Raw genomic sequence first — 24,177 nt, forward strand, 5'->3', positions numbered from 1 at the left:
TGGACAGAAGACATTCCCCTTCCATGCCTAAGCCCCCCCCCCCCTTGGTGCAGTAAAGTTCATTTGTGGTCACATGAGCACAGCAGGTTGTCCAAACGAAATCAAGGTTCTGACAAGTGGCAGAAGGAGTGCATGCTGGGTAGGCAACACCAATGTCTATGATGGGTCAACTTGTGGGACTGAGGTAGAATTGCATTAATGATTTGAACTGAGATAGCACATGGGCTCACACTAAGGAATGAAACATATTTGGGGTCTGAGTTAGAAGTGAGGGTCAATTCCACCCTTAGGAATCAGCCGTCTAGTAGTCATCTGACAATGGTTCCTGTGTTACTCCATGCAAATGATAAGTCCTACCTCGGTCTTCAATCCCTGTGTCTTCCAAATCCTCTGAGGCCTCTGAACCAATCCCCCACCCTTGTCCCTCTGATTCTTTCAGCTCCAACAAAAAAGTCTTCCCTGCTAGAACATTCTAGGTTTTCCTCCTCTTCTCACCTGCCCGTCACTCTGCCCAGGACTCACGGCTCCCAAGTAGCTACAGGAATCCATCTACCACCTCCTACAAGATTTTGTTCGAATGTCCTCTTCACCTGGGGTCTTTCAAACCACCTTTCCCAATATTATAACTGCAGGGGTTGGTGAGATCAAAGGGAACCAATAATTTCCTGGGCATCCTCTGGTCTTATTTTTCTCTATAGCACTCACTGCCACGTAAAAAACAGGAACCTGCCCTAACCAGTTTGGCTCAGTGGATAGAGCCTCGGCCTGCGGACTGAAAGGTCCCATGTTCGATTCCACTCAAGGGCATGTACCATGGTTGTGGGCACACCCCAGTAGGGGGTGTGCAGGAGGCAGCTGATCAATGTTTCTGACTCTCTGTCCCTCTCCCTTCCTCTCTGTAAAAAATCAATAAAATATATTTTTTAAAAAAACAACAACCTATGAATGTGAAGTTCTTCTTTCCTTACTTAAGGTCTCCACCCACTGGAATGTGGGGCTTAGGGATGGAATTTCGCTGTTTTGAGGAATCTGTGCCTTCAGAGGCCAGAACAAATTCTGGCTCAGAGTCAATGCACAGTAGATACTTCAGGAATGAATACAATGAGGAAAGATGAAAATGCAAAGAAATTCATCCCACCATCATTGTAAAGAAAGCGATTGAAAGGCACTTCAATGTGAAAGAGTGACATAAGTCAGACGACAGCTATAGTGTAGAATAATGGTAGGAGTAATCATTCTAAGAGAAGCAATTGCCCAAGACTTTTTAAATTTATTTTTTAACTTTTAGTTGTTGTTGTTAATCCTCACCCAAGGATATTTTTTCATTGGTTTTTAGGGAGAGTGGAAGAGAGAGGGAAAGACAGAAACATCAATGTGAGAGAGACACATCGATTGGTTGCCTCTTGCACGAGCCCCGATCAGGGCCCAGGCTGGGGAGGAGCCTGTGACCAAAGTACATGCCGTTAACTGCAATCAAACCCAGGACATTTGGTCTGCTGGACAAAGCATATTAATGAGCTGGCTAGGGCTCTTTAAGACTTTTTATGGAGTAAATAAAATGTCCTATAATATTCAGACTTTTTTGTTAGACATTCAGATGATGTACAGAAATCAAAGTATAATAAGTGAAAAAAGTACATATTTAGTAGGTGGAGTTAGGAAAGCCTTCCTTTAGATCCATACCCCAATATTACAGTTGGGTTCAGGCTCAAAGACACGTCTGGGATTCAGCCTGACAAGTTCCCACAAGCTGCTCAGAGTCACGGGATAAGGTCTAGGCCACCCCTGAGAGGGGCTGAGGGCAAGAAAAGTGGCCACAGAGGAGGACCCAGGGCACAGTCCATCCTTGACTCCTGCTCCTGCCCCTCAAGGCTAGTACCTGGTCACACCCTTCGTAGATGCCACCAGGGAGCTGGGACATGCTGGAGCCAAGGCCCTGACCTGGCCTCAGGAATGAGGGTGGAGGAGAGTGCGGGCATATGGGTTTAGCAGCCTCCGGGTGCCAGATAAGAGCAAATGCAGGTAAGGTAACCCCAGAGCTGGGTTCGCTGAACTCCAGGACCCTGAGAGTTGGAGAGGGGCGGGTGGCTATAAGAGGGCCACTCTGCACAGGGCTGGGCACGGTTGAATCCCAACCCAGACTGAAGACCAGACCAGACCCCCTGCAGGTGAGAGGAAATCCCATGGGGGGTGGGGCAGGTGCATCTGGACACACAGCTCGCTCCTCCTCTTGAGGGCAGAGCAGTAGAGGCCCAATATCTGGTTGTGAGAAGGAGGGGCTAGAGGTTTGGAGTTTTGGGTCTTTTACCTTAAAGGAACTTGGGACATAGAATTAAAATGGGGAGGGACAGAAAGCCCGATCATTAGGTTCATCTGCGTGGAAGGCTGTCTCTGGCCTGGACTTGTGGGTCTAGAGGGAGCAGGTGGGTACAGGCTGGGCTCCTGGGTCTGAGGGAGGAGGTGGGTGCATACTGGGGCTCTGTGTCTGAGCGGGGAGGTGGAGGGCTCCTGGATCTGAGCAAAGGGAAAGGACCTGGACACCAGGAGTCCTGCTTCCTGAACTCTCTGTCTTTCCAGTCTCAGCACAGAAGGCCCCTCCTCCGTGGCAGCCACAGAGGCTCAGACAGGGCACATGGCAGGTCCCCTGCTCCAGCCCCTGCTGCTCCTACTGCTGTCCTTCGCCCTGGGATCTGCTGGACAAGAAGGTGAGGACCAGCCTGGGAGTCCTGACCTTGCCCTGGGCCTCACAGTCCCCCACCTCCCCTCTCCAGGCCCCCTCTCTCCAAGGAGCCCCTGAGCCAGGACCCTCCCCTGCAGCAGCCTCCTCCCACGGAGACCCGCCCCCTGGGCTGGGCCCCTTTCTTCCTGCTCCCTCCTGACTCCTGGGCTCTGGGTGCCCTCCAGGCTGCTTCCCGCCCTCAGTGTCTCTCTCATCAGAAGCTGGTGCTGCCTCCAAATCAGCTCCTGCCCTGAGTTTTTGAGCCACCTCCCTCCATCTCTCTCCATCTCCGTCTGCAGCTGTGTCTGCCCTGGGCTCCATGTTTGCCTCTGCCCTTCTCCATGCCTCTCTGTCTGTCTCCCTCTCCATCACTGTCTTCAGGCATCCATCTACTGTAGCCTCAGCCTTCCCCTGAGGCCCGCTACCCACGCTTTTTCCAGGTCTCCATCCAGCCCAGGATACTGGGGAGAGGATCATTAATGGAGTTCCATGTTCAAGAGGGTCCCATCCCTGGCAGGTGGCCCTGTATGACAACAATGAGTTCCAATGTTCAGGCGTGCTGGTCAACCAGCAGTGGGTGCTCACTGTCGCCCACTGCCACCAGAGGTATGGGACGGGGAAGCCAGTGCCACTCCATGTCCCTTCTGGGTCCTTCTCTCTCTCTCTCTCTCTCTCTCTCTCTCTCTCTCTCTCTCTCTCTCTCTCTCTCTCTTCTGTTGTCCTTACTCTGGGCCTATGTAACCTTCTCTTAATCACAGTGTCTCCCTCTGATCGTTACTTTTTTTTTTAAGTGAGTATATTGTGCAAATGGGTAGTGATCTTCTGGTTGATGGGCGTGCCGAGAGGATGAGGGCCACAGAGTCCTTCATCCACCCCTGGTATATCAACGGCACCTATTATCATGACATCATGCTGGTGAAGCTGAGCAGCCCGGCCACGCTCTCGCCCACTGTGAGCACAATCGACCTGCCGTCCAGCTGCAAAGGCCGTGGGACAAGCTGTACTGTGTCTGGCTGGGGCCTCACCACTGCGGATGCAGGTGAGGCTGCCGCTGCGACCCCAGTCACCAAGGTCCCAGCTCCCTTCTTCCTCAGGCAGCAAACACAGTGGACACACCCAAGTTTCCAGACACCGCCCCCGTCATTCACTTTCATTCTCATACCTAGGAAACCAGACCCCTAGGCTCTGCACCGTCAGATCAGGAAGCCTGACCTTTAGACATACCTCCACCCAGTCCCATAGTCCTTGGATCCCAGGCCTCCATCCCACAGCCCCAGGCGTTTCGAACACCAGTCACCAACTCACCCAGAGCCAAGTGTTTAGGCTCCCAGCCATTTCCACCTTCAGACCCAGGAGTCTTGGCCTTCAGGCGCCATCTCCCTCAGACGAAAGGAGACCTGTTCCCCAGGCACCCCTCTACCCAGGAGGCGTCCAACAATGACAGCACCTTGTCCCTCCCTTGGTAGATGCCACTAGGGAGGTTGGAGCTGGAACGTGCGGGGCGCCAACGCCCTGACCTGGCCTCACGAATGCGGGTGGAGGTAGAGTGCCGGCATCTGGCTTTAGTTGCCTCCAGGTTCCAGATCAGAGCAAATGCAGGGAAGGTAACCCCAGAGCTGGGTTCACCTGAACTCCAGGACTCTGAGAGTTGGAGTGGGGTGGGTGTGCTATAAGGGACCACTCTGCACAGTAAGTTCAAACCCAGGAGTTCAGACATAGTTCCCTACCTTCCGAAGACCCGGGAGTCCAAGAAATAGGACCCTTTTCATAACCATCGTATTGGGTCACCCAGCTCCTCCTCCTTCCATGTCCAGGGTCCCCATTCCTTTACATCAGCACCCACAGGTCCACAGGACCCAGCCTCTGACTGTCCAACCACCCCCCCCCCCCAACTTCTCCAGCAGCAACAAATCCATCAGAGCTCATGTGCTCGAATGTCAACATCATCTCCTACCAGGAATGCCAGCAGTCTTACCGGTACCTGTTGAAAAAATACATGCTCTGTGCGGCTCCCCCGGACGGGCTCTCAGACAGCTGCAGAGTGAGTCCCCTCCTCCCCTGCCCTGGGTTCGGCTTCTTCTCAGCCCAGGCCTGTCTCCCTCTCCGTCCAGTGCCCCGGGGCCTGACCCTGGTGCTGAGCCTTCCCTCACACCTTACCAGCCCCACTTTCCTGGCTCTGTCTACTCAGTTCTCTGCCCAGGTGAGGGTGGGAAACCACGGGGGCCTGTGTGGCCTTGGATAGAAACTGGGGGTGGGAATGGGACTGGGAGTATGAGGAGGGCACTGAGGCACTGGCTACAAGCACAAGCTTTAAGGGCACACCAACAGCTCAGTGACCAGGAAATATCATATTCCCATGAAATTTTTAAAAAATTATCCATGATGAGCAAAGCATCAGAATTTTCAACAAAATTCTGGATTTCCCGTTGGCTTTGGGCTTCTATGTGATTCAGAACAGCACGGTAATGACCCTGTCTTTATCTAAAACTGGAATACCGCCCTAGCAGGATTGGATCAGTGGATCCAGCATAGCACTTCGGACAAGAGGGTCCCAGGTTCGATTCCAGTCAAGGGCACATGCCCAGGTAGCAGGCTCAATGCCCAGTAGGGGACGTGCAGGAGGCGGCCAATCAATGATTCTCTCTCATTGTCCTTTCTATCTCTTTCTCCCTCTCCTTACTTTCTGAAATAAAGAAAAAATTAAAAACAAAAAACTGGAAAGCAGGTTCCTCATGGATTTTTTTTCATATTAAATTTGATTTTTAAAATATGCCTTAAAATGTTTGTTGCAGTCACTGAGATGCGCCTGCAGCTCATGCCCTGCTTCTATGTCTGTGTATCTGGTTCTAATTCTGAACAAAGAAGGAGCCCCTCCTCTTTGTTCTCCCTTCCTCATCTCTGTAGCCTCCTCTCTGACTCTCAGAACCAGCTCCCCTTATCTCTCCTCACAACACACTTCTTTTTATTTCTAATATTTTTATTTATTGCAGAGAGGTAGGGGTAGGGAGAGAGAGAAACAGCAATGATGACAGAGAATCATTGATTGACTGCCTCATGCACGCCCCACACTGGGGATGGAGGCTGCAACCCAGGCATGTGTCCTTGACTGGAATCGACCTGGGACCCTTCAGTCCGCAGGTCTATGCTCTATTCACTGAGTCAAACCAGCTAGGTCCTCACACCTCATTTCATTTTCTGGTTCCCTCTGTGTTCTGTGTTGTGATCTCTCTCTCTCCCCCTCCCTCCCTTCCTCCCTTCCTCCCTCCCTCCCTTCCTCTCTGCCTCGCTCTCTGGCCTCTGTCAATTTTTTTAACTTTCTTCGTCTCTGCCTCATTCCTTACCCCAAACTTTCTGCTTATCTGTCTCCTTCATCCTTCCCTTTCTTCTTCCCTCCATCCTTCTCTCTCTCTCTTTCATCCTTTGCCTCTTTGTACCCCCACTATCTTGCTGACATCTGCATTCAAAGCTTTCAGGGGTGGTGAAATGGTGTGTTTTAGGAAGAGAGGTGATGGGACAAGGTTGAATGTCCTAAAAAATGGGGGGTTCCCTCTGGTCCCCCACTGAGGACCTGATTCATAATTCTGCAAAGTGCGCAGGGACACAGAGTCGCAAACTAGGGACAGTCCCGCACTTGGTTTAACGCACTCGATTTTCTTAAACTTCCTATATTTGAACCTGGTGATCTGAACTTTTATTTTGCACTAGAGCCTGTAAATTAGGGCATTGGTCCCGCCCCTGATTTCCAGGACTACCCTGTCCCCCATCCCTGGGGAAGGCAATGTATAGGATTCCCTGGAGGTAATACTTCCTCTCCCAGGGGCTTGACAAATAAATGGGGCTCTGATTCCTTGAAGCCCCGCCCTCTCCCTGTGATTGACTAGGGCTCAAGCCAATGTCTTCCAAAAACCTGGTTGGTCCTCTCCTTGATAGCATTCATTCCTGCTCCGCCATAGGTCCGCAGAGACAATGAGTCTCTTCCCATTGGCCAGGTGGTAGGCTGTGTTCTGGTGGGATAAAGGCCTGATAAGCCTGGTGTCTGTGGGACCTCATTGCTGGTTATTTTGAAATCAAAGCTAATCTGCTCTCTCCCCTCCAGGGTGACTCCGGGAATCCGCTGATTTGCGAAGGTTCCCTGCAAGGCCTGGTGTCTGCCGGCTATATCCCTTGTATCCCGCCCTTTAAGCCAGTGATATACACCCGCATATGCATGTACCGCAAATGGCTGTATGATACCATGAAGGCCAATTCCTAATCTCTCCACCCTTTCATCCTTTGTCCCTATGCCCTGAACAGGGCCTTCCCAGAAATAAAGACAGTCCTGACTTGCAGCCATATTTGACTGTATCATTTTCAAAGTCGTATGAAACCGTCAACAACATTCTAATAAAAATTTGCAAAAACCTATGAGCTAAACATAAAACACAAAAACGTCGGTGCTGGTGAAGATGCGGGCAGCCTCCCGCTGTGTTATCCAGCAGAAGTAGAGAACAATTTTTATGACACAAGGTTAAAAAGGTGAGCCCACAAGGTAAGGCAAGGTGAGTCTGGAATCTCATTCATCGCTTTTGACCTAGAAATTCTGGTCAATCTGAAACATGGGCAACTTTTGAATTCATTACAACATTGTGGGGAGCCGGCACGGCCATGGCATACTCAGCCCCAGGGAGCCTTATGTGCCATGCCAGCTCGGCCTGGGTCAGTGACCCTGAGTGGGGGCCCTGAAAGGCTTAGAAAAGACAGACAAGAGAATGAAAGCTGGGTCTCGGTGGAACGCTGCCCTCTCGGGTGGAGAGAGACAGTGTCAGTGCCCACAAGCCATGTTTTTATTTTATAGCAGATGCCAGGAGGCAATGTAAGGGCATGTCAAGATGGTTACAACATTCTCATGGGTTTCAATCCCACTCTACTACATGCACCTGAACTCTATCAAGCCCACATCACTCAGGCACGTGGGGCCACGTGTTCGGGCCATAGGTTCAAACTCACAACTGCAGCTGGGGCTATAATTGTGCTGGGAGGGACTTGCACGTGGCAATGAGAGGACTGTGCCCTCTCCTCAGTCCAAGGCTTGAACCTGTGCAGACACTGTAGCTGCACCCCACACAACATTATCTGTCATAGCAAAACAGTGGAAATGCTGAACCTCTCCCGAATTATTCCATGGCTTATGTCTACAACAAACGGATGTAGGTCAGGAGACTAATGACTCTGTTCAGGATAATAATTATGCAGAACTGTGAGTGTCACATCAGAATGTGTATGCTGCCTGATGTTAAATGCAAAAAAAAGAAACAAAAGTCGTATATGGATGCAATCGTCACCGAGTAAAATGAAATAGTCACAGAATAGTCACAGAATAAGAGCATCTACCTAACTGCCTGTGGACGGAGTCCTGGGTGCCTCTTTCCTTCCGTGTCCCTTTCTGTGCCCGTGCAATTCTACAACCTGAACAATACGGGTGGGGACCCCTAAGGAGCCGAGGTTGGGGCAAGGAGACCTACTCAGAGGGAGGTAGGAAAGGAAAATGGAACCGATTTTGGAATCTCACCCTGCCTCCTGCTCCCACTGACACAGTGGCGTGTTCCTCTACATTGTACAGCCCTCAGTTTTCCCCACTCATAAAATGAGAGAGAGAGAGAGAGAGAGAGAGAGAGAGAGAGTTAGAAACATCGAGTAGAGAGAAACATGGATTAGCTGCCTCCTGCACACTCCCTACTGGGGATGTGCCCACAACCAAGGAACATGCCCTTGACCGGAGTCGAACCTGGGAACTTTAAGTCCACAGGCTGACGCTCTGTCCACTAAGCCAAACTGGTTAGGGCTATGAGTCCCTATCTTTATGCAGCCCCATGTGAGGTGGGGAAATAGAAAATGAACAAATGCATAGCAAACAAAACATGATACAAGTTGAAACAGGAATTTTAGGGGTAAAATAGGATAGGTTTAGGAAATTTTTAAAATGAAGGGGACCATGGAGGAAGCACAGGGCTGCAGAGAAGCAGAAGGTATATTTCCATAGAACGAAGGAGCTGGGAACAGAAAAAGGTCTACATTTACAAAATAAAGAGAAGGAAGCCCTTCATCCAGACTGAGAACAAGAAAGCCCAAAGAGAATAGGAAAACAATAAGGAAGAAAGGTGGGGGCGGCGGGGGGTGGGAGAACCTCACATTTCCCATTTGAGACTCAACCTTTGAGCCCAGGAGTTACTATAGTAACCAGTCTAAAGGAATAGTGACCAATCAGAGGGGATATCAAGGAACCAGGATCTGCAACCTTTATAAGCCATAGGGAAAAGGAACTCAGTGGGACCCTTTCCTCCTTCCCACATGGGAGTCGGTTCTGTGGGACTCTTTCTCTCTCCACACGTGGGAGTCTACTTAACCTTCAATAAATCTCCACCTTTGCTATACCACTTTCTGTCTGTGGGTTCATTCTTCGATTCCAGGAGACAAAGAATTTGGGTTCCAGTCCAAAAATTCTGTTTCAGAGTTAAGTTCTATAATGAAAGGAGATGGCAAGAAGAGCTACCCCTGGAGACTGGGAAAAGCTTGTTGGTTAATTTGGATTCCACATGGAGATTCAGCTCAGAATTAGATTTGAAACTGATGGTTTGGGATCCAAATCTAGACTTGCAATGAGATCTGAATATGATGTCGAGGTCTACCTAAAAAGACTCTGGCAGTGGGAGCAACAGCAACACAGAAACTAAACCAGGAAGGAAACCTGCAGGTGACATGAGATGAAGGGGCTCCATGGAGCATTAACTCACCAGCTCAGCAACCTCCTCAAGACACTGACCATCACCAACACTTTCTCTCTGTTTGTCCATCCCCAGAGCTATGGCTCTATCCCCCGGCCACTTCCCTCCCCAGTTCCGGGAGGGCTGCCTCCCTTCCAGAATTTACACCCAGAAGGGACCCTGTCTAACAGAGTCAAGAAGAACTCTTCTTCTGTCTCACTTTGGGAAGAGGAGAGCAGTTCCGTGAAGTAACCCAGGGGTTTTCCCCTCTTCATTGGCCAACATTGTATCACATGTCTATTTATAAACCAATCCCTACACAGCAGAAATGAACCTCCCTGCTTGGTGCAGTAAAGCTCATTTGTGATCACAATGAGGAGAGCAGGTTGTCCAAATGAAATCAAGGTCCTGACAAATGGCAGAAGGAGTGCATGCTGGGTAGGCAACAACAATGTCTATGATGGGTCAACTTGTGGGACCCAGGTGGAATTGGATTAAAGATCTGAACTGAGATAACACATCATGGACTCACACTGAGGAATGAAGCATATTTGGGGGTCTGAGTTAGAAGTGAGGGTCAATTCCACTGTTAGGGATCAGCCGTCTAGTAGTCATCTGACAATGGTTCCTCTGTTACTCAATGCAAATGCCAAAGTCCTACCTTGGTCCTCAATCCCCCTGTCTTCCTAATCCTATGAGGCCTCTGAACCCATCCCCCACCCTTGTCCCTCCGATTGATTCAGCTCCAATAAAAAAAGTCTTCCCTGCTAGAACATTCTAGGTCTCCCTCCTCTTCTCACCTGCCCGATGCTCTGCCCAGGACTCACTGCTCCCCAGAAGCTACATGAATCCATCTACACCTCTTACAAGATTTTGTTCAAAAGTCCTCTATACATGGGGTCTTTCCAACCAACTTTCCCAATATTATAACTGCAGGGGTTGTTGACATCCAAGGGAACCAATAACCCCCTAGGCCTCCACTGGTCTTATTTTTCTCCATAGCACTCACTGCCACGTAAAAAACAACCTATAAATGTGAAGTTCTTATTTCCTTACTGAAAGTCTCCACCCAATGAATGAGGGGCTTTGTGACTGAATTTTGCAGTTTTGTGGAAGCTGTGCCCTCAGAGGCCAGAACAGATTCTGGCTCACAGTCAATGCTCAGTAGATTCTTCATAAATGAATACAATGAGCAAAGATGAGAATGCAAAGAAATTCATCCCACCATCATTGCAATGAAAGCGATTCAAAGGCACTTCAATGTGAAAGAGTGACATAAGTCAGAAGACAGCTATAGTGTAGAATAAAGGTAGGAGTAATCATTCTAAGGAAGCAATGGTCCAAGATTTTTTAAATTTATTTTTAATTTTTTTATTGTTGTTGTTAATCCTCACCCAAGGATATTTTTCTATTGAATTTTAGGGAGAGTAGAAGAGAGAGGGAAAGACAGAAACATCGATGTGAGAGAGACACACTGATTCGTTACCTCTTGCACCAGCCTTGATCAGGGCCCGGGCTGGAAGGAGCCTGCAAACAAGGTATATGCCCTTAACCAGAATCAAACACAGGACCCTTTGGTCTGCTGGCCAAAGCGTTATTCACTGAGTGGCTGGGGCTCCTTAAGACTTTTTACAGAGTAAATAAAATGTCCCATTAGATAATGTTCAGACTTTTGTGTTAGAAATTCATACAATGTATAGAAATCAAAGTATAATATGTGAAAAACAGGACATATTTAGTAGGTGGAGTTAGAAAGCCTTCCTTTAGATCCATACCCCAATATTAGGGTTGGGTTCAGGCCTAAAGACACGTCTGGGATTCAGCCTGACAAGTTCCCACAAGCTGCTCAGAGTCACGGGATAAGGTCTAGGCCACCCCTGAGAGGGGCTGAGGGCAAGAAAAGTGGCCACAGAGGAGGACCCAGGGCACAGTCCATCCTTGACTCCTGCTCCTGCCCCTCAAGGCTAGTTCCTGGTCACACCCTTCGTAGATGCCGCCAGGGAGCTGGGACGTGCTGGAGCCAAAGCCCTGACCTGGCCTCAGGAATGAGGGTGGAGGTAGAGTGCGGGCATATGGGTTTAGCAGCCTCCGGGTGCCAGATAAGAGCAAATGCAGGTAAGGTGACCCCAGAGCTGGGTTCGCTGAACTCCAGGACCCTGAGAGTTGGAGAGGGGCGGGTGGCTATAAGAGGGCCACTCTGCACAGGGCTGGACACAGTTGAATCCCAACCCAGACTGAAGACCAGACCAGACCAGACCCCTGCAGGTGAGAGGAAACCCCATGGGGGGTGGGGCAGGTGCATCTGGAGGGACAGCTGGCTCTTGCTCTTCAGGGCAGAGCAGTAGAGGCCCAATATCCGGTTGTGAGAAGGAGGGGTTGGAGGTTTGGAGTTTTGGATCTTTCACCTTAAAGGAACTTGGGACATAGAATTAAAATGGGGGAGAACAGACAGCCCGATCATTAGGTGCATCTGCGTGGAAGGCTGTCTCTGGCTTGAACTTGTGGGTCTAGACGGAGCAGGTGGGTGTAGACTGGGGCCTCTTGGGTCTGAGCGGGGAGGTGGGGGCTCCTGGGTTTGAGCTAAGAGGAAGGACCTGGAGACCAGGAGCCCTGGTTCCTGAACTCTCTGCCTTTCCAGCCCCAGCACAGACGGCCTTTCCTCTGTGGCAGCCACAGCGGCTCAGACAGGACACATGGCAGGTCCCCTGCTCCAGCCCCTGCTGCTCCTACTGCTGTCCTTCGCCCTGGGATCTGCTGGACAAGAAGGTGAGGACCAGCCTGGGGGTCCTGCTCCTGCCCTTGGGCCTCACAGTCCCCCACCTCCCCTCTCCAGGCCCCCTCTCTCCAAGGAGCCCCTGAGTCAGGACCCTCCCCTGCAGCAGCCTCCTCGCATGGAGACACGGTCCCTGGGCTGTGTCCCCTCTCTTCCTGCTCCCTCCAGACTCCTGGGCTCTGGGTGGCCTCTAGGCTTCTTCCCGCCCTCAGTGCCTCTCTCATCAGAAGCTGGAGTGACCTCCAGACCAGCTGCTGCCCTGAAATTCTGAGCAGGCTCCCTCTGTCTCTCTCCATCTCCATCTACAGCTGTCTCTGCGCTAGGCTCGGTGTCTGCCTTTGCCCTTCTCCACGTCTCTCTGTCTGTCTCTCTCTCCATCGCTGTCTTCAGGCATCCATCTACTGTGGCCTCTGCCTTCCCCTGAGGCCCGCTACCCACGCTTTTTTCAGGTCTCCATCCAGCCCAGGATACCGGGGAGAGGATCATTAATGGAGTTTCATGTCCACGAGGCTCCCATCCCTGGCAGGTGGCCCTGTATGACAACGATGAGTTCCATTGTGCAGGCGTGCTGCTCAACCAGCAGTGGGTGCTCACCGTCGCCCATTGCCGCCTGAGGTATGGGACAGGGGAGAAAGCGCCACTCCATGACTCTCTCTAGGTCTCTCTCTTGGTCTCTCTCTCTCTCTCTCTCTCTCTCTCTCTCTCTCTCTCTCTCTCTCTCCTTCTATCCTCCTAACTCTGGGTCCATGTACCCTTCTCTCAATCACAGTGTCTCCCTCTGAACGTTACTTTGTTTTTTTTAAGTGAGTATATTGTGCAAATGGGTAGTGATCTTCTGGTTGATGGAAATGTCCAGCGGATCTGGGCCACACAGTACTTCGTCCACCCCCGGTACAACAACAGCAATTATAACCATGACATCATGCTGGTGAAGCTGAGCAGCCCGGCCACGCTCTCGCCCACTGTGAGCACCATCGACCTGCCGTCCAGCTGCAAGGACCCTGGGACAAGCTGTACTGTGTCTGGCTGGGGCGTCACCACCGGGCATGCAGGTGAGGCTGCCCCTGCGACCCCAGTCACCAAGGTCCCAGCTCCCTTCTTCCTCAAGCCGCAGACATAGGGTACACACCCAAGGTTCCAGACACTCCAACCCTCAAACACCTCCTTTCTCACACCCAGGAAACCAGACCACCAGACAGCACCATCAGATCAGGAAGCCTGACCTTTAGACATACCTCCCCCCAGGCCTCCATCCATAGACCCAGGAGTTTAGAACCCCAGTCACCACCTCACGCAGAGCCAAGTATGCAGGCTCCCAGCCGCTTCTACCCTCAGACCCAGGAGTCTTGGCCTTCAGGCGCCTTCTCCCTCAGAGGAAAGGAGACCTGGTCCCCAGCTCCATTCTGCCCAGGAGGTGTCCCTCAAAGCCAGCACCTCGTCCCTCCCTTGGTAGCTGCCATCAGGGATGGTGGGGCTGGAACGTGCGGGGTCCAACCCCCTTACCTGGCCTCAGGAATGAGGGTGGAGGTAGAGTGTGGGCATTTGGCTTTAGCTGCCTCCGGGGTTCCAGATCAGAGCAAACGCAGGGAAGGTAACCCCAGATCTGGGTTCAGCTGGACTCCTGGACCCTGAGAGTTGGAGCAGGGCGGGTGTGCTATAAGGGGCCACTTTGCACAGTACGTTCAAACCCAGGTGTTCAGACACAGGTCCCTTCCTTCCAAAGACCCAGAAGTCCAAGAAATAGGACCCTTTTCATAACCATCGTATTGGGTCACCCAGCTCCTCCTCCTTCCATGTCCAGGGTCCGCATTCTTTTACATCAGCACCACAGGTCCACAGGACCCAGCCTCTGACTGTCCAACCCCCCCCCCCCCCCAACTTCTCCAGCAGCAACAAATCCATCAGAGCTCATGTGCTCGAATGTCAACATCATCTCCTACCAGGAATGCCAGCAGTCTTACCAGAACCTGTTGAAAAAATACATGCTCTGTGCAGTTCCCCCCGACGGGCTCTCAAACAGCTGCACAGTGAGTCCCCTCCTCCCCTGCCCTGGGTTCAGCTTCTTCTCAGCCCAGGCCTGTCTCCCCCTCCGTCCAGTGTCCGGGGGCCTGACCCTGGTGCTGAGCCTTCCCTCACACCTTACCAGCCACACTTTCCTGGCTCTCTCTACTCAGTTCTCTGCCTGGTCAGGGTGGGAGCCCCCGGGGGCCTCCGTGGCATTGGGGATGGGCACAAAGCTGAAGGATAGAAACTGGGGGGTGGGAATGGGGCTGGGACTATGGGGAGGGCACTGAGGCACTGGCTATGAGCACAAGCTTTAAGGGCATACCAACAGCTCAGTGACCAGGAAATATCATATTCCCATGAAATATTTAAAAAATAATCCATGATGAGCAAAGCATCAGAATTTTCAACAAAAAAAGCAACCATAAATGGCTGCATTTCCCCTTTGCTTCGGGCTTCTATGTGATTCAGAACAGCACTGTAATGACCCCGTCTTTATCTAAAACTGGAATACCACCCTAGCCGGCTTTGCTCAGTTGGTCCATTAGAGGCCTACGGACTGAAGGGTCCCAGGTTCAATTCCAGTCAAGGGCACATGCCCAGGTAGCAGGCTCAACCCCACTGGGGCCATGCAGGAGGCAGCCAATCAATGATTCTCTCTCATCAATGATGTTTCCATCTCTCTCTCCCTCTCCCTTCCTTTCTGAAATAAAGAATTTTTTTTAAAAAAAACCACACACTCACACACAAAACTGGAAAGCAGGTGCCTCATGGATTTTTTTCATATTAAATTTGACTTTTAATATGCCATAAAATGTTTGTTGCAGTCACTGAGATGTGCCTGAGGCTCATGCCCTGCTTCCATGTCTGTGTATCTGGTTCTAATTCTGAAGAAAGAAGGAGCCCCTCCTCTTTGTTCTCCCTTCCTCATCTCCGTAGCCTCCTCTCTGACTCTCAGAACCATCTCCCCTCACCTCTCCTCACACCTCATTTCTTTTTATTTCTAATATTCTTATTGATTGCAGAGAGGAAGGGGGAGGGAGAGAGAGAAACAACAATGATGACAGAGAATCATTGATTGACTGGCTCCTGCACGCCATCCACTGGGGATCAAGCCTGCAATGCAGGCATGTGCCCTCGGCCAGAATCAAACCTGGGACCCTTCAGTCTGCAGGCCGATGCTCTATTCAGTGAGCCAAACCGACTAGGTCCTCACACTTCATTTCATTTTCTGATTCCCTCTAAGTTCTGTGTTGTGATCTCTCTCTCTCTCCCTCGCTCCCTCCCTCCCTCTCTCTCCCTCCCTCCTTCCCTCTCTCTCCCACCCTCTCTGCCTCTCTCTCTGGCCTCTGTCAATTTTTTTTATATTCTCCATCTCTGCCTCATTCCCTACCCCCAACATTCTGCTTCTCTGTCTCCTTCATCCTTCCCTTTCCTCTTCTCTCCATCCTTCTCTCCCTCTCTTTCATCCTTTGCTCCTTGTACCCCCACTATCTTTGCTCAAATCTGCACTCTTAGCTTTCTGGGTGGTGAAATGGTGTGTCTTAGGAAGAGAGGTGATGGGACAAGGTTGAATGTCCTAAAAATGGGGGGTTCCCCCTGGTCCCCCACAGAGGACCTGATTCATATTTCTGCAAACTGTGCCGGGACAGAGTCGCAAACTAGGGAGAGTCCCGCACTTGGTTTAACACACTCGCTTTTCTTAAACTTCCTATATTTGAACCTGGTGGTCCGAACTTTATTTTGCACTAGAGCCTGTAAATTAGGGCACTGGTCCCGCCCCTGGTTCAAGGACTACCCTGTCCCCCATTCCTCGGTGAAGCAATGTATGGGTTTTCCTGGAGGTAATACTTCCTCTCCCAGGGGCTTGACAAAAAAATGGGTCTCTGACATCTGGAAGCCCCGCCCCCTCGCTGTGATTGACTAGGGCTCAAGCCAATGTCTTCCAAAAACCCGGTTGGTCCTCTCCTTGATAGCATTCATTCCTGCTCTGCCATTGGTCTGCAGGGACAATGGGTCTCTTCCCAGTGGCCAGGTGGTAGGCTGTGTTCTGGCAGCATAAAGGCCTGATAAGCCTGGTGTCTGTGGGACCTCATTGCTGGTTATTTTGAAATCAAAGCTAATCTGCTCTCTCCCCTCCAGGGTGACTCCGGGAATCCGCTGGTTTGCGAAGGTTCCCTGCAAGGCCTGGTGTCCTCCGGCTATTTCCCTTGTATCCTGCCCTTTGCGCCAGTGACATACACCCGCCTATGCATGTACCGCAAATGGGTGTATAAAACCATGAAAGCCAATTCCTAATCTCTCCATGCTTTCATCCTCCATCCCTATGCCCTGAACAGGGCCTTCCCAGAAATAAAGACATCCCTGACTTGCAGCCGTATTTGACTTTATTATTTTCAAAGTCACATGAAACCGTCAACAACATTCTAATAAAAATTTGCAAAAACCTATGAGCTAAACATAAAACACAAAAACGTTGGTGCTGGTGAAGATGCAGGGAGACCCCGGCCATGTTCTCCAGCAGAAGTGGAGAACAATTTTTATGACACAAGGTTAGGCAAGGTGAGTCCGGAATCTCATTCATCGCTTTTGACCTAGGAATGCTGGTCAATCCGAAACGTGGGCAAGGTTTGAATTCATCACAACATTGTGGAGACCCAGCATGGCCATGGCATACTCAGCCCCAGGGCGCCTTATGTGCCATGCCAGCTCAGCCTGGGTCAGTGACCCTGAGTGGGAGCAGTGGAGGCTTAGAAAAGACAGACAAGAGAATGAAAGCTGGGTCTCAGTGGGACGCTGCCCTCTCGGGTGGAGAGAGGCAGCATCAACGCCCACAAGCCGTGTCTTTATTTTATAGCAGATGCCAGGAGGCAATGTAAGGGCGTGGTCAAGATGTTTAAAACATTCTTGTGGGTTTCAATCCCACTCCACTACATGCACCTGAACTCTATCAAGCCCACATCACTCAGGCACATGGGGCCACGTGTTCGGACCATAGGTTCAAACTCACAACTACAGCTGTTGGCTGAAATTGTGCTGGAAGGGCCCTGCCCTCCAAGCTGGGACTTACACGTGGCCATGAGAGGACTGTGCCCTCTCCTCAGTCCAAGGCCTGAACCTGTGCAGACACTGTAGCTGCGCCCCACACAACATTAGCTGTCATAGCAAAACAGTAGAAATGCTGAACCTCTCCCGAATTATTCCATGGCTTATGTCAACAAGAAACAGGTGTAGGTCAGGAGACTGATGACTCTGTTCAGGATAATAATTATGCAAAACTGTGAGTGTCACGTCAGAATGCGTATGCTGTCTGATGTTAAATGCAAGAAAAGAAACAAAAGTTGTATATGTCTGCGATCGTCACCGTGTAAAAACAAATAGTCACAGAATAAGAGCATGTACCAAACTGCCTGTGGACAGAGTCCTGGGTGCCTCTTTCCTTCCATGTCACTTTCTGAGCCCGTGCACCTCTACAACCTGAGCAATATGGTGGGGACCTCTGAGGAGCTGAGGTTGGGGCATGGAGACCTTCTCAGAGTGAGGTAGGGAAGGAAAATGGAACCGATTTTGGAATCTCACCCTGCCTCCTGCTCCCACTGACACAGTGGCGTGTTCCTCTACATTGTCCAGTCCTCAGTTTTCCCCACTCAGAGAGAGAGAGAGAGAGAGAGAGAGAGAGAGAGAGAGAGAGAGAGAGAGAGAAAGAAGAAGAAGAAGAAGAAGAAGAAGAAGAAGAAGAAGAAGAAGAAGAAGGAGGAGGAGGAGGAGGAGGAGGAGGAGGAGGAGGAGGAGGAGGAGGAGGAGGAACAGAGAACAGGAATGCCTACTTCACACGTGTGCAAAGGGATGTGAGAGCGGTTCTGAGCACATCACAGGTGACAAATGAGGAGAGAGGGAGCAGGTTTTCAGAAAGGATAGCGCTGGCAGGACACCAGAATCCATCGAGGCCCTGCCACAAGTGAGAACCAGAGTTTGGAGGAAGAGAGAACAGTGGGAGTGGAAATGGGGGTAGGTGGGCTCCTATTCTCAACATGTGCCTGGAGGGGGCCTCCGGAGGAGAGGAGGGAGGAGGGAGGAGTCCGATGTGTCTCAGAGCCTGGCAAGATGAGCAGGTTCCTGGTACCCTGGGCTCCCTGGGCAATCACCACAGACCCTGCTGACTGAGGGTCTTCTCCAACCAGCTGTGATAGGAGGTTATGCAGACATGAGCAGAGCAAGGACAACAGGCCGGGCACTAGGTCACCAGGGCAGACAGCCCAGGTGCCTAGAAAGGGGAAAAATTGGGAAAACAAGGACCTCACCCCCAGGATAACCCGCCCCCCGGCCTATGGCTGGTCAAGCAGTTTTCTCCCTAGGGATAACATCTGGGCCTCAGCTGTATTTCAGTTCCAGGCCCAGAAAAAAAAAAGGAAAACTCAGACAAGTGATCCTCTGGCTACCTCAGGACCCCCTGCCCTGGCACTGACCAATAAGTGAGGACCACGACCCTGAAAGAGCGCACCTGGAAAGCTGATGAATATTTTATTGAGACCCTCCCCTGAGACCTCCCCAAAGACTCCCACCTGCCAGAGGGAGATAAGTACTCTCCCTTCTGGGGAGCAGGTCCCAGACATTCCCTTTCCCATCTAATTCCCCTACAGTCGTGACTCTCCTAAACTATAAGGGTCCCCATTGTAAGGTCTTGGGCTGGGAAAATAGGGTCTTTCCTGACCCCACCCGCTGAGTTGCACAAAACAACCCAGAACTCCGGAGCCACATCCTGCTGGACAATAGCTGCCATCCTGGGACCCACCAGATCATCCTCTTATGTTGATGGACAATAAATAACCACCCGACACTTCTCAAGATAGCCAGGGTACAGCTGCACCAACTTCCCGCTCATAAATCACCGGCCACAAGCTACCTCAGATAAACCTGATTGGTCCAACAGCAGCATAAAAAATCTCTGCCAGGCATAGGTGGGTGTGACTCCCCAGGCCTGCAACCCCAGACCGTGGGACCTCACCCGAGAGCTTCCAATAAACTCGATCTTTCGCTCTTACCCTGCTTGTCTCCGTCAATTTATTGGCTTTGGTCAGATTAAATCTTACATCTCAGATTAAACCTTACACCCATGAGAATTGCAACCAGGGGAACATCGGGCAGCGGCAGGCTAACCCCCCGAGCCTGTCTCCAAGCCCCCCTTTGCCCTGACTTCCCAGTGCGCCAGAGCAGCCAAGCCTGGGCTCTCTTGCTGCTTCCATGTTGAGCCCTTCCTTATGTCGCTGTCCTGGCTATGCTTTTGTTGCGGCCAACAAATCCTTTGCTTGCTGTGCTGCACGTTGTCTCTTGATTGAATTCTTTCCTTCAAGAAGCTAAGAACTGAGGTCTCGGTATCTCCCAGGTCACAGAAAAAATGAAAGCAAACGCTATCAGATTAGGATATCGTTGGCATTTTAAAAAAATATAAATATTGTTGATTTTTCACAGAGATGAGGGGAGATTGATAGAGAGTTAAAAACATCCATGAGAGAGAAACATCGGATCAGCTGCCTCCTGCACACTCCCTACAGGGGGTGTGCTCACAACCAAGGTACATGCCCTTGGCCAGAATCGAACCTGGGAACTTTCAGTCCGAAGGCTGATGCTCTGTCCACTGAGCCAAACCAGTTAGGGCTATGAGTCCTTATCTTTTTGCAGCAGCATGCGAGGTGGGGAAAATAGACAATGAACAAATGCATAGAAAACAAAACGTGATACAGAGTTGAAACAGGAATTTTAAGGGTAACATAGGACAGGTTTAGGAAATTTTAGAAATTTTTAAAATGAAGGGGACCATGGAGGAAGCACAGGGCTGCAGAGAAGCAGAAGGTATATTTCCATAGAATAGGGGAAGCTGAAAAGCTGCAACAGGCACATTTCCATAGAATGAGGGAGCTGGGAACACAAAAAGGCCTATATTTACAAAATAAGGGGAAGGAAGCCATTCATCCAGAAGGAGAAGAAGAAAGCCCAAAGGGAATAGGAAAACAATAGGGAAGGAGGGGGAGAGAACCTCACATGTCTCATGTGAGCCTCCACCTTTGAGCCCAGGAGTTACTATAGTAACCAGTCTAAGGGTCTAGTGACCAATCAGAGGGGATATCAAGGAACCAGGACCTGCAGCCTTTATAAGCCACAGGGAAAAGGAACTCAGTGGGACCCTTCCTCCCTACCCACGTGGGAGTCTACATGTTCTTCAATAGATCTTCTCCTTTGCTATACCACTTTCTCTCTGTGGGTTCATTCTTCGATTCCGGGAGACAAAGAATCCGGGTTCCAGTCCAAAAATTCCGTTTCAGCGTTAAGTGCTATAATGAAATATCAGAGATGGCAAGAAGAGCTACCCCTGGAGACTGGGAAAGGTTTGCTGGGTAACTTGGATTCCACATGGAGATTCAGCTCAGAATTAGATTTGGAATTGATGGTTTGTGATCCAATTCCAGACTTGCAATGAGATCTGAACATGATGTCAAGGTCTACCTAAAAAGACTCTGGCAGTGGGGCAACAGCAACACAGAAACTTTAAACCAGGATGGAAACCTGCAGGAGACATGAGATGAAGGGGCTCCATGGAGCATTAACTCACCAGGTCAGCAATCTCCTCAAAGACACTGACATCACCATCACTTTGTCTCCGTTTGTCCATCCCCAGAGCTATGGCTCTATCCCCTGGGCACTTCCCTGCCCAGTTCCCGGAGGGCTGCCTCCCTTCCAGAATTTACAGCCAGAAGGGACCCTGTCTAACAGAGTTGAGGAGAACTCTTCTCCTGCCTCACTTGGGGAAGAGGAGAGCAGTTCCCTGAATAACCCAGGGGTCTTCCTCTCCCTCCTCATTGGCCAACATTGTATCTCATGTTTATTTAGAAACCAATCCCTGGACAGTAGACATTCCCCCCCCCCCCCCCCTTGGTGCAGTAAAGTTCATTTGTGGTCACATGAGCACAGCAGGTTGTCCAAACGAAATCAAGGTTCTGACAAGTGTCAGAAGGAGTGCATGCTGGGTAGGCGACACCAATGTCTATGATGGGTGTTAACATAAAAAAACCACTGAAACCTGTAAAGAATTTTTGTGCGTTTATTTGAGCCAAACTGTCGACATATGCCGGGAAGCAGAACCTCAATGAATTGAGATAGTGCTCTGGAGAATGGCGGAGTTACATATGTATTTATACATTTGTAATCAAAGGAGGAACATAGGTGGGTTACATGAAATTCATTGGTGATGGATTAAGGAGGGGGGATAAAGCAAATCAGGGAAACCCCTGGGATTGGATAAAAAGTAAAATGATGGACACATACTTAGGTGGGTGCAGGATCAATTAACATGATAATGAAGGCATTTGTAGTATCTGTCCTGGAGCCCAGAACATTTGGTTGTGCCCCAGGGGCTCCAGAAAAAGGGAAGTTACAAGTTACCCAGAGATTTCAAGGGAATGTTATCTTAGAGGCAAAAGGCAAATGGGCTCAGTAAGGATCAAAGTTGATCTTGTCAGTGAAGATACTGGCCTAGGACATAACTGCCCACCATAACTGCTTTTAGTTAAAGTTTAATTTCAGACCATCCTTTGTGGTTATTTTAGGTCTCGGAATCTGCTAGGCTGCCACGCAGGCCTTCCCTGAGCTTGTCAGGTCAGCGTGTGGCCCCTTTCGACCACATGGGTCAACTTGTGGGACCGAGGTAGAATTGGATTAAAGATCTGAATTGAGATAACACATGGACTCACACTAAGAAATGAAGCATATTTGGGGGTCTGAGTTAGAAGTGAGGGTCAATTCCACTGTTAGGAATCAGCCATCTACTAGTAATCTGGCAATGGTTCCTGTGTTACTCAATGCAAATGCCAAAGTCCTACCTCGGGCTTCAATCCCCTTGTCTTCCAAATCCTGTGAGGCCTCTCAACCCATCCCCCACCCTTGTCCCTCTGATTCATTCAGCTCCAATAAAAAAGTCTTCCCTGCTAGAACATTCTAGGTCTCCCTCCTCTTCTCACCTGCCCATCACTCTGCCAGGACTCACTGCTCCCAAGTAGCTACATGAATCCATCTACCACCTCCTACAAGATTTTGTTCGAATGTCCTCTTCACCTGGGGTCTTACCAACCACCTTTCCCAATATTATAACTGCAGGGGTTGCTGAGATCAAAGGGAAACAATAATTCCGTAGGCCTCCTCTGGTATTATTTTCTCCATAGCACTCACTGCCACATAAAAAACAACAGCCTATAAATGTGAAGTTCTTATTTCCTTACTTAAGGTCTCCACCCACTGGAATGTGGGGCTTTGTGTCGGAATTTCACTGTTTTGTGGAATGTGTGCCCTCAGAGGCCAGAACACATTCTGGCTCAGAGTCAATGCTCAGTAGATACTTCAGGAATGAATACAATGAGCAAGATGAAAATTCAAAGAAATTCATCCCACCATCATTGTAATGAAAGCGATTCAAAGGCACTTCAATGTGAAAGAGTGACAAAAGTCAGAAGACAGCTATAGTGCAGAATAAAGGTAGCAGTAATCATTCTAAGAGAAGCAATTGTCCAAGACTTTTTAAATTTATTTTTAATATTTTTGTTGTTGTTGTAAATCCTCACGCAAGGATGTTTTTTCATTGATTTTTAGGGAGAGTAGAAGAGAGAGGAAAAGATAGAAACATCGATGGGTCTCTCTAGACCAGCCGTGGGCAAACTACGGCCCGCTGGCCATATCCGGCCCATTTGAAATGAATAAAACTATTGAAAAAAAAGACCATACCCTTTTATGTAATGATGTTTACTTTGAATTTATATTAGTTCACACAAACACTCCATCCATACTTTTGTTCCAGCCCTCCGGTCCAGTTTAAGAACCCATTGTGGCCCTCGAGGCAAAAAGTTTGCCCACCCCTGCTCTAGACACATCGATTGGTTGCCTCCTGCACCAGCCTTGATCAGAGCCCAGACTGGGGAGGAGCCTGCAACCTAGGTGCATGCCCTTAACTGGAATCAAACCCAGGACATTTGGTCTGCTGGCCAAAGGGCTTTCCACTGAGTGGCTAGGGCTCCTTAAGACATTTTATAGAGTAAATAAAATGTCCTATAATATTCAGACATTTTTGGTAGAAATTCATACGATGTACAGAAATCAAAGTATAATAAGTGAAAAACAGTGCATATTTAGTAGGTGGAGTTAGGAAAGCCTTCCTTTACATCCATACCCCAATATTAGGGTTGGGTTCAGGCTCAAAGACACGTCTGGGATTCAGCCTGACAAGTTCCCCCAAGCTGCTCAGAGTCACGGGATAAGGTCTAGGCCACCCCTGAGAGGGGCTGAGGGCAAGAAAAGTGGCCACAGAGGAGGACCCAGGGCACAGTCCATCCTTGACTCCTGCTCCTGCCCCTCAAGGCTAGTTCCTGGTCACACCCTTGGTAGATGCCACCAGGGAGCTGGGACGTGCTGGAGCCAAGGCCCTGACCTGGCCTCAGGAATGAGGGTGGAGGAGAGTGCGGGCATATGGGTTTAGCAGCCCCCGGGTGCCAGATAAGAGCAAATGCAGGTAAGGTGACCCCAGAGCTGGGTTCGCTGAACTCCAGGACCCTGAGAGTTGGAGAGGGGCGGGTGGCTATAAGAGGGCCACTCTGCACAGGGCTGGACACGGTTGAATCCCAACGCAGACTGAAGACCAGACCAGACCAGACCAGACCCCTGCAGGTGAGAGGAAATCCCGTGTGGGGTGGGGCAGGTGCATCTGGAGGGACAGCTCACTCTTGCTCTTGAGGGCAGAGCAGTAGATGCCCAATATCTGGTTGTGAGAAGGAGGGGTTGGAGGTCTGCAGTTTTGGGTCTTTTACCTAAAAGGAACTTGGGACATAGAATTAAAATGGGGAGGGACAGAAAGCCGGATAAATAGATGCTCTGCATGGAAGGCTGTCTCTGGCCTGGACTTG

The 24,177-nt window shown here is 50.1% G+C and overlaps 2 protein-coding genes across 4 annotated transcripts; both read left to right on the forward strand.

Moving 5' to 3' along the window:
• Nucleotides 1-1,751: 1,751 nt before the first annotated feature.
• On the forward strand, nt 1,752-6,983 carry LOC132216310 (kallikrein-7-like). 2 transcript variants are annotated; one of them, XM_059665478.1, is made up of 6 exons: nt 1,752-2,168; nt 2,578-2,705; nt 3,160-3,325; nt 3,511-3,758; nt 4,621-4,760; nt 6,816-6,983. In XM_059665478.1, the coding sequence occupies exons 2-6, from the start codon at nt 2,633-2,635 to the stop codon at nt 6,969-6,971; spliced, it is 783 nt and encodes a 260-aa protein (XP_059521461.1). In that variant the 5' UTR covers nt 1,752-2,168; nt 2,578-2,632; the 3' UTR covers nt 6,972-6,983. The 2 variants fall into 2 exon arrangements, with proteins under 2 accessions (XP_059521461.1, XP_059521462.1); XM_059665479.1 differs by having other exon boundaries at nt 4,624-4,760.
• A 4,335-nt stretch (nt 6,984-11,318) lies between these two features.
• On the forward strand, nt 11,319-16,605 carry LOC132216312 (kallikrein-7-like). 2 transcript variants are annotated; one of them, XM_059665481.1, is made up of 6 exons: nt 11,319-11,724; nt 12,104-12,225; nt 12,682-12,847; nt 13,037-13,284; nt 14,120-14,259; nt 16,379-16,605. In XM_059665481.1, exons 2-6 carry the CDS (start codon nt 12,153-12,155, stop codon nt 16,532-16,534), a joined length of 783 nt encoding a protein of 260 aa, XP_059521464.1. In that variant the 5' UTR covers nt 11,319-11,724; nt 12,104-12,152; the 3' UTR covers nt 16,535-16,605. The 2 variants fall into 2 exon arrangements, with proteins under 2 accessions (XP_059521464.1, XP_059521465.1); XM_059665482.1 differs by lacking the exon at nt 11,319-11,724 and having other exon boundaries at nt 12,075-12,225.
• Nucleotides 16,606-24,177: the final 7,572 nt, after the last annotated feature.

Source organism: Myotis daubentonii, chromosome 15 (assembly GCF_963259705.1).
Source record: "Myotis daubentonii chromosome 15, mMyoDau2.1, whole genome shotgun sequence".
In the NCBI taxonomy this organism is placed as follows: domain Eukaryota; kingdom Metazoa; phylum Chordata; class Mammalia; order Chiroptera; family Vespertilionidae; genus Myotis; species Myotis daubentonii.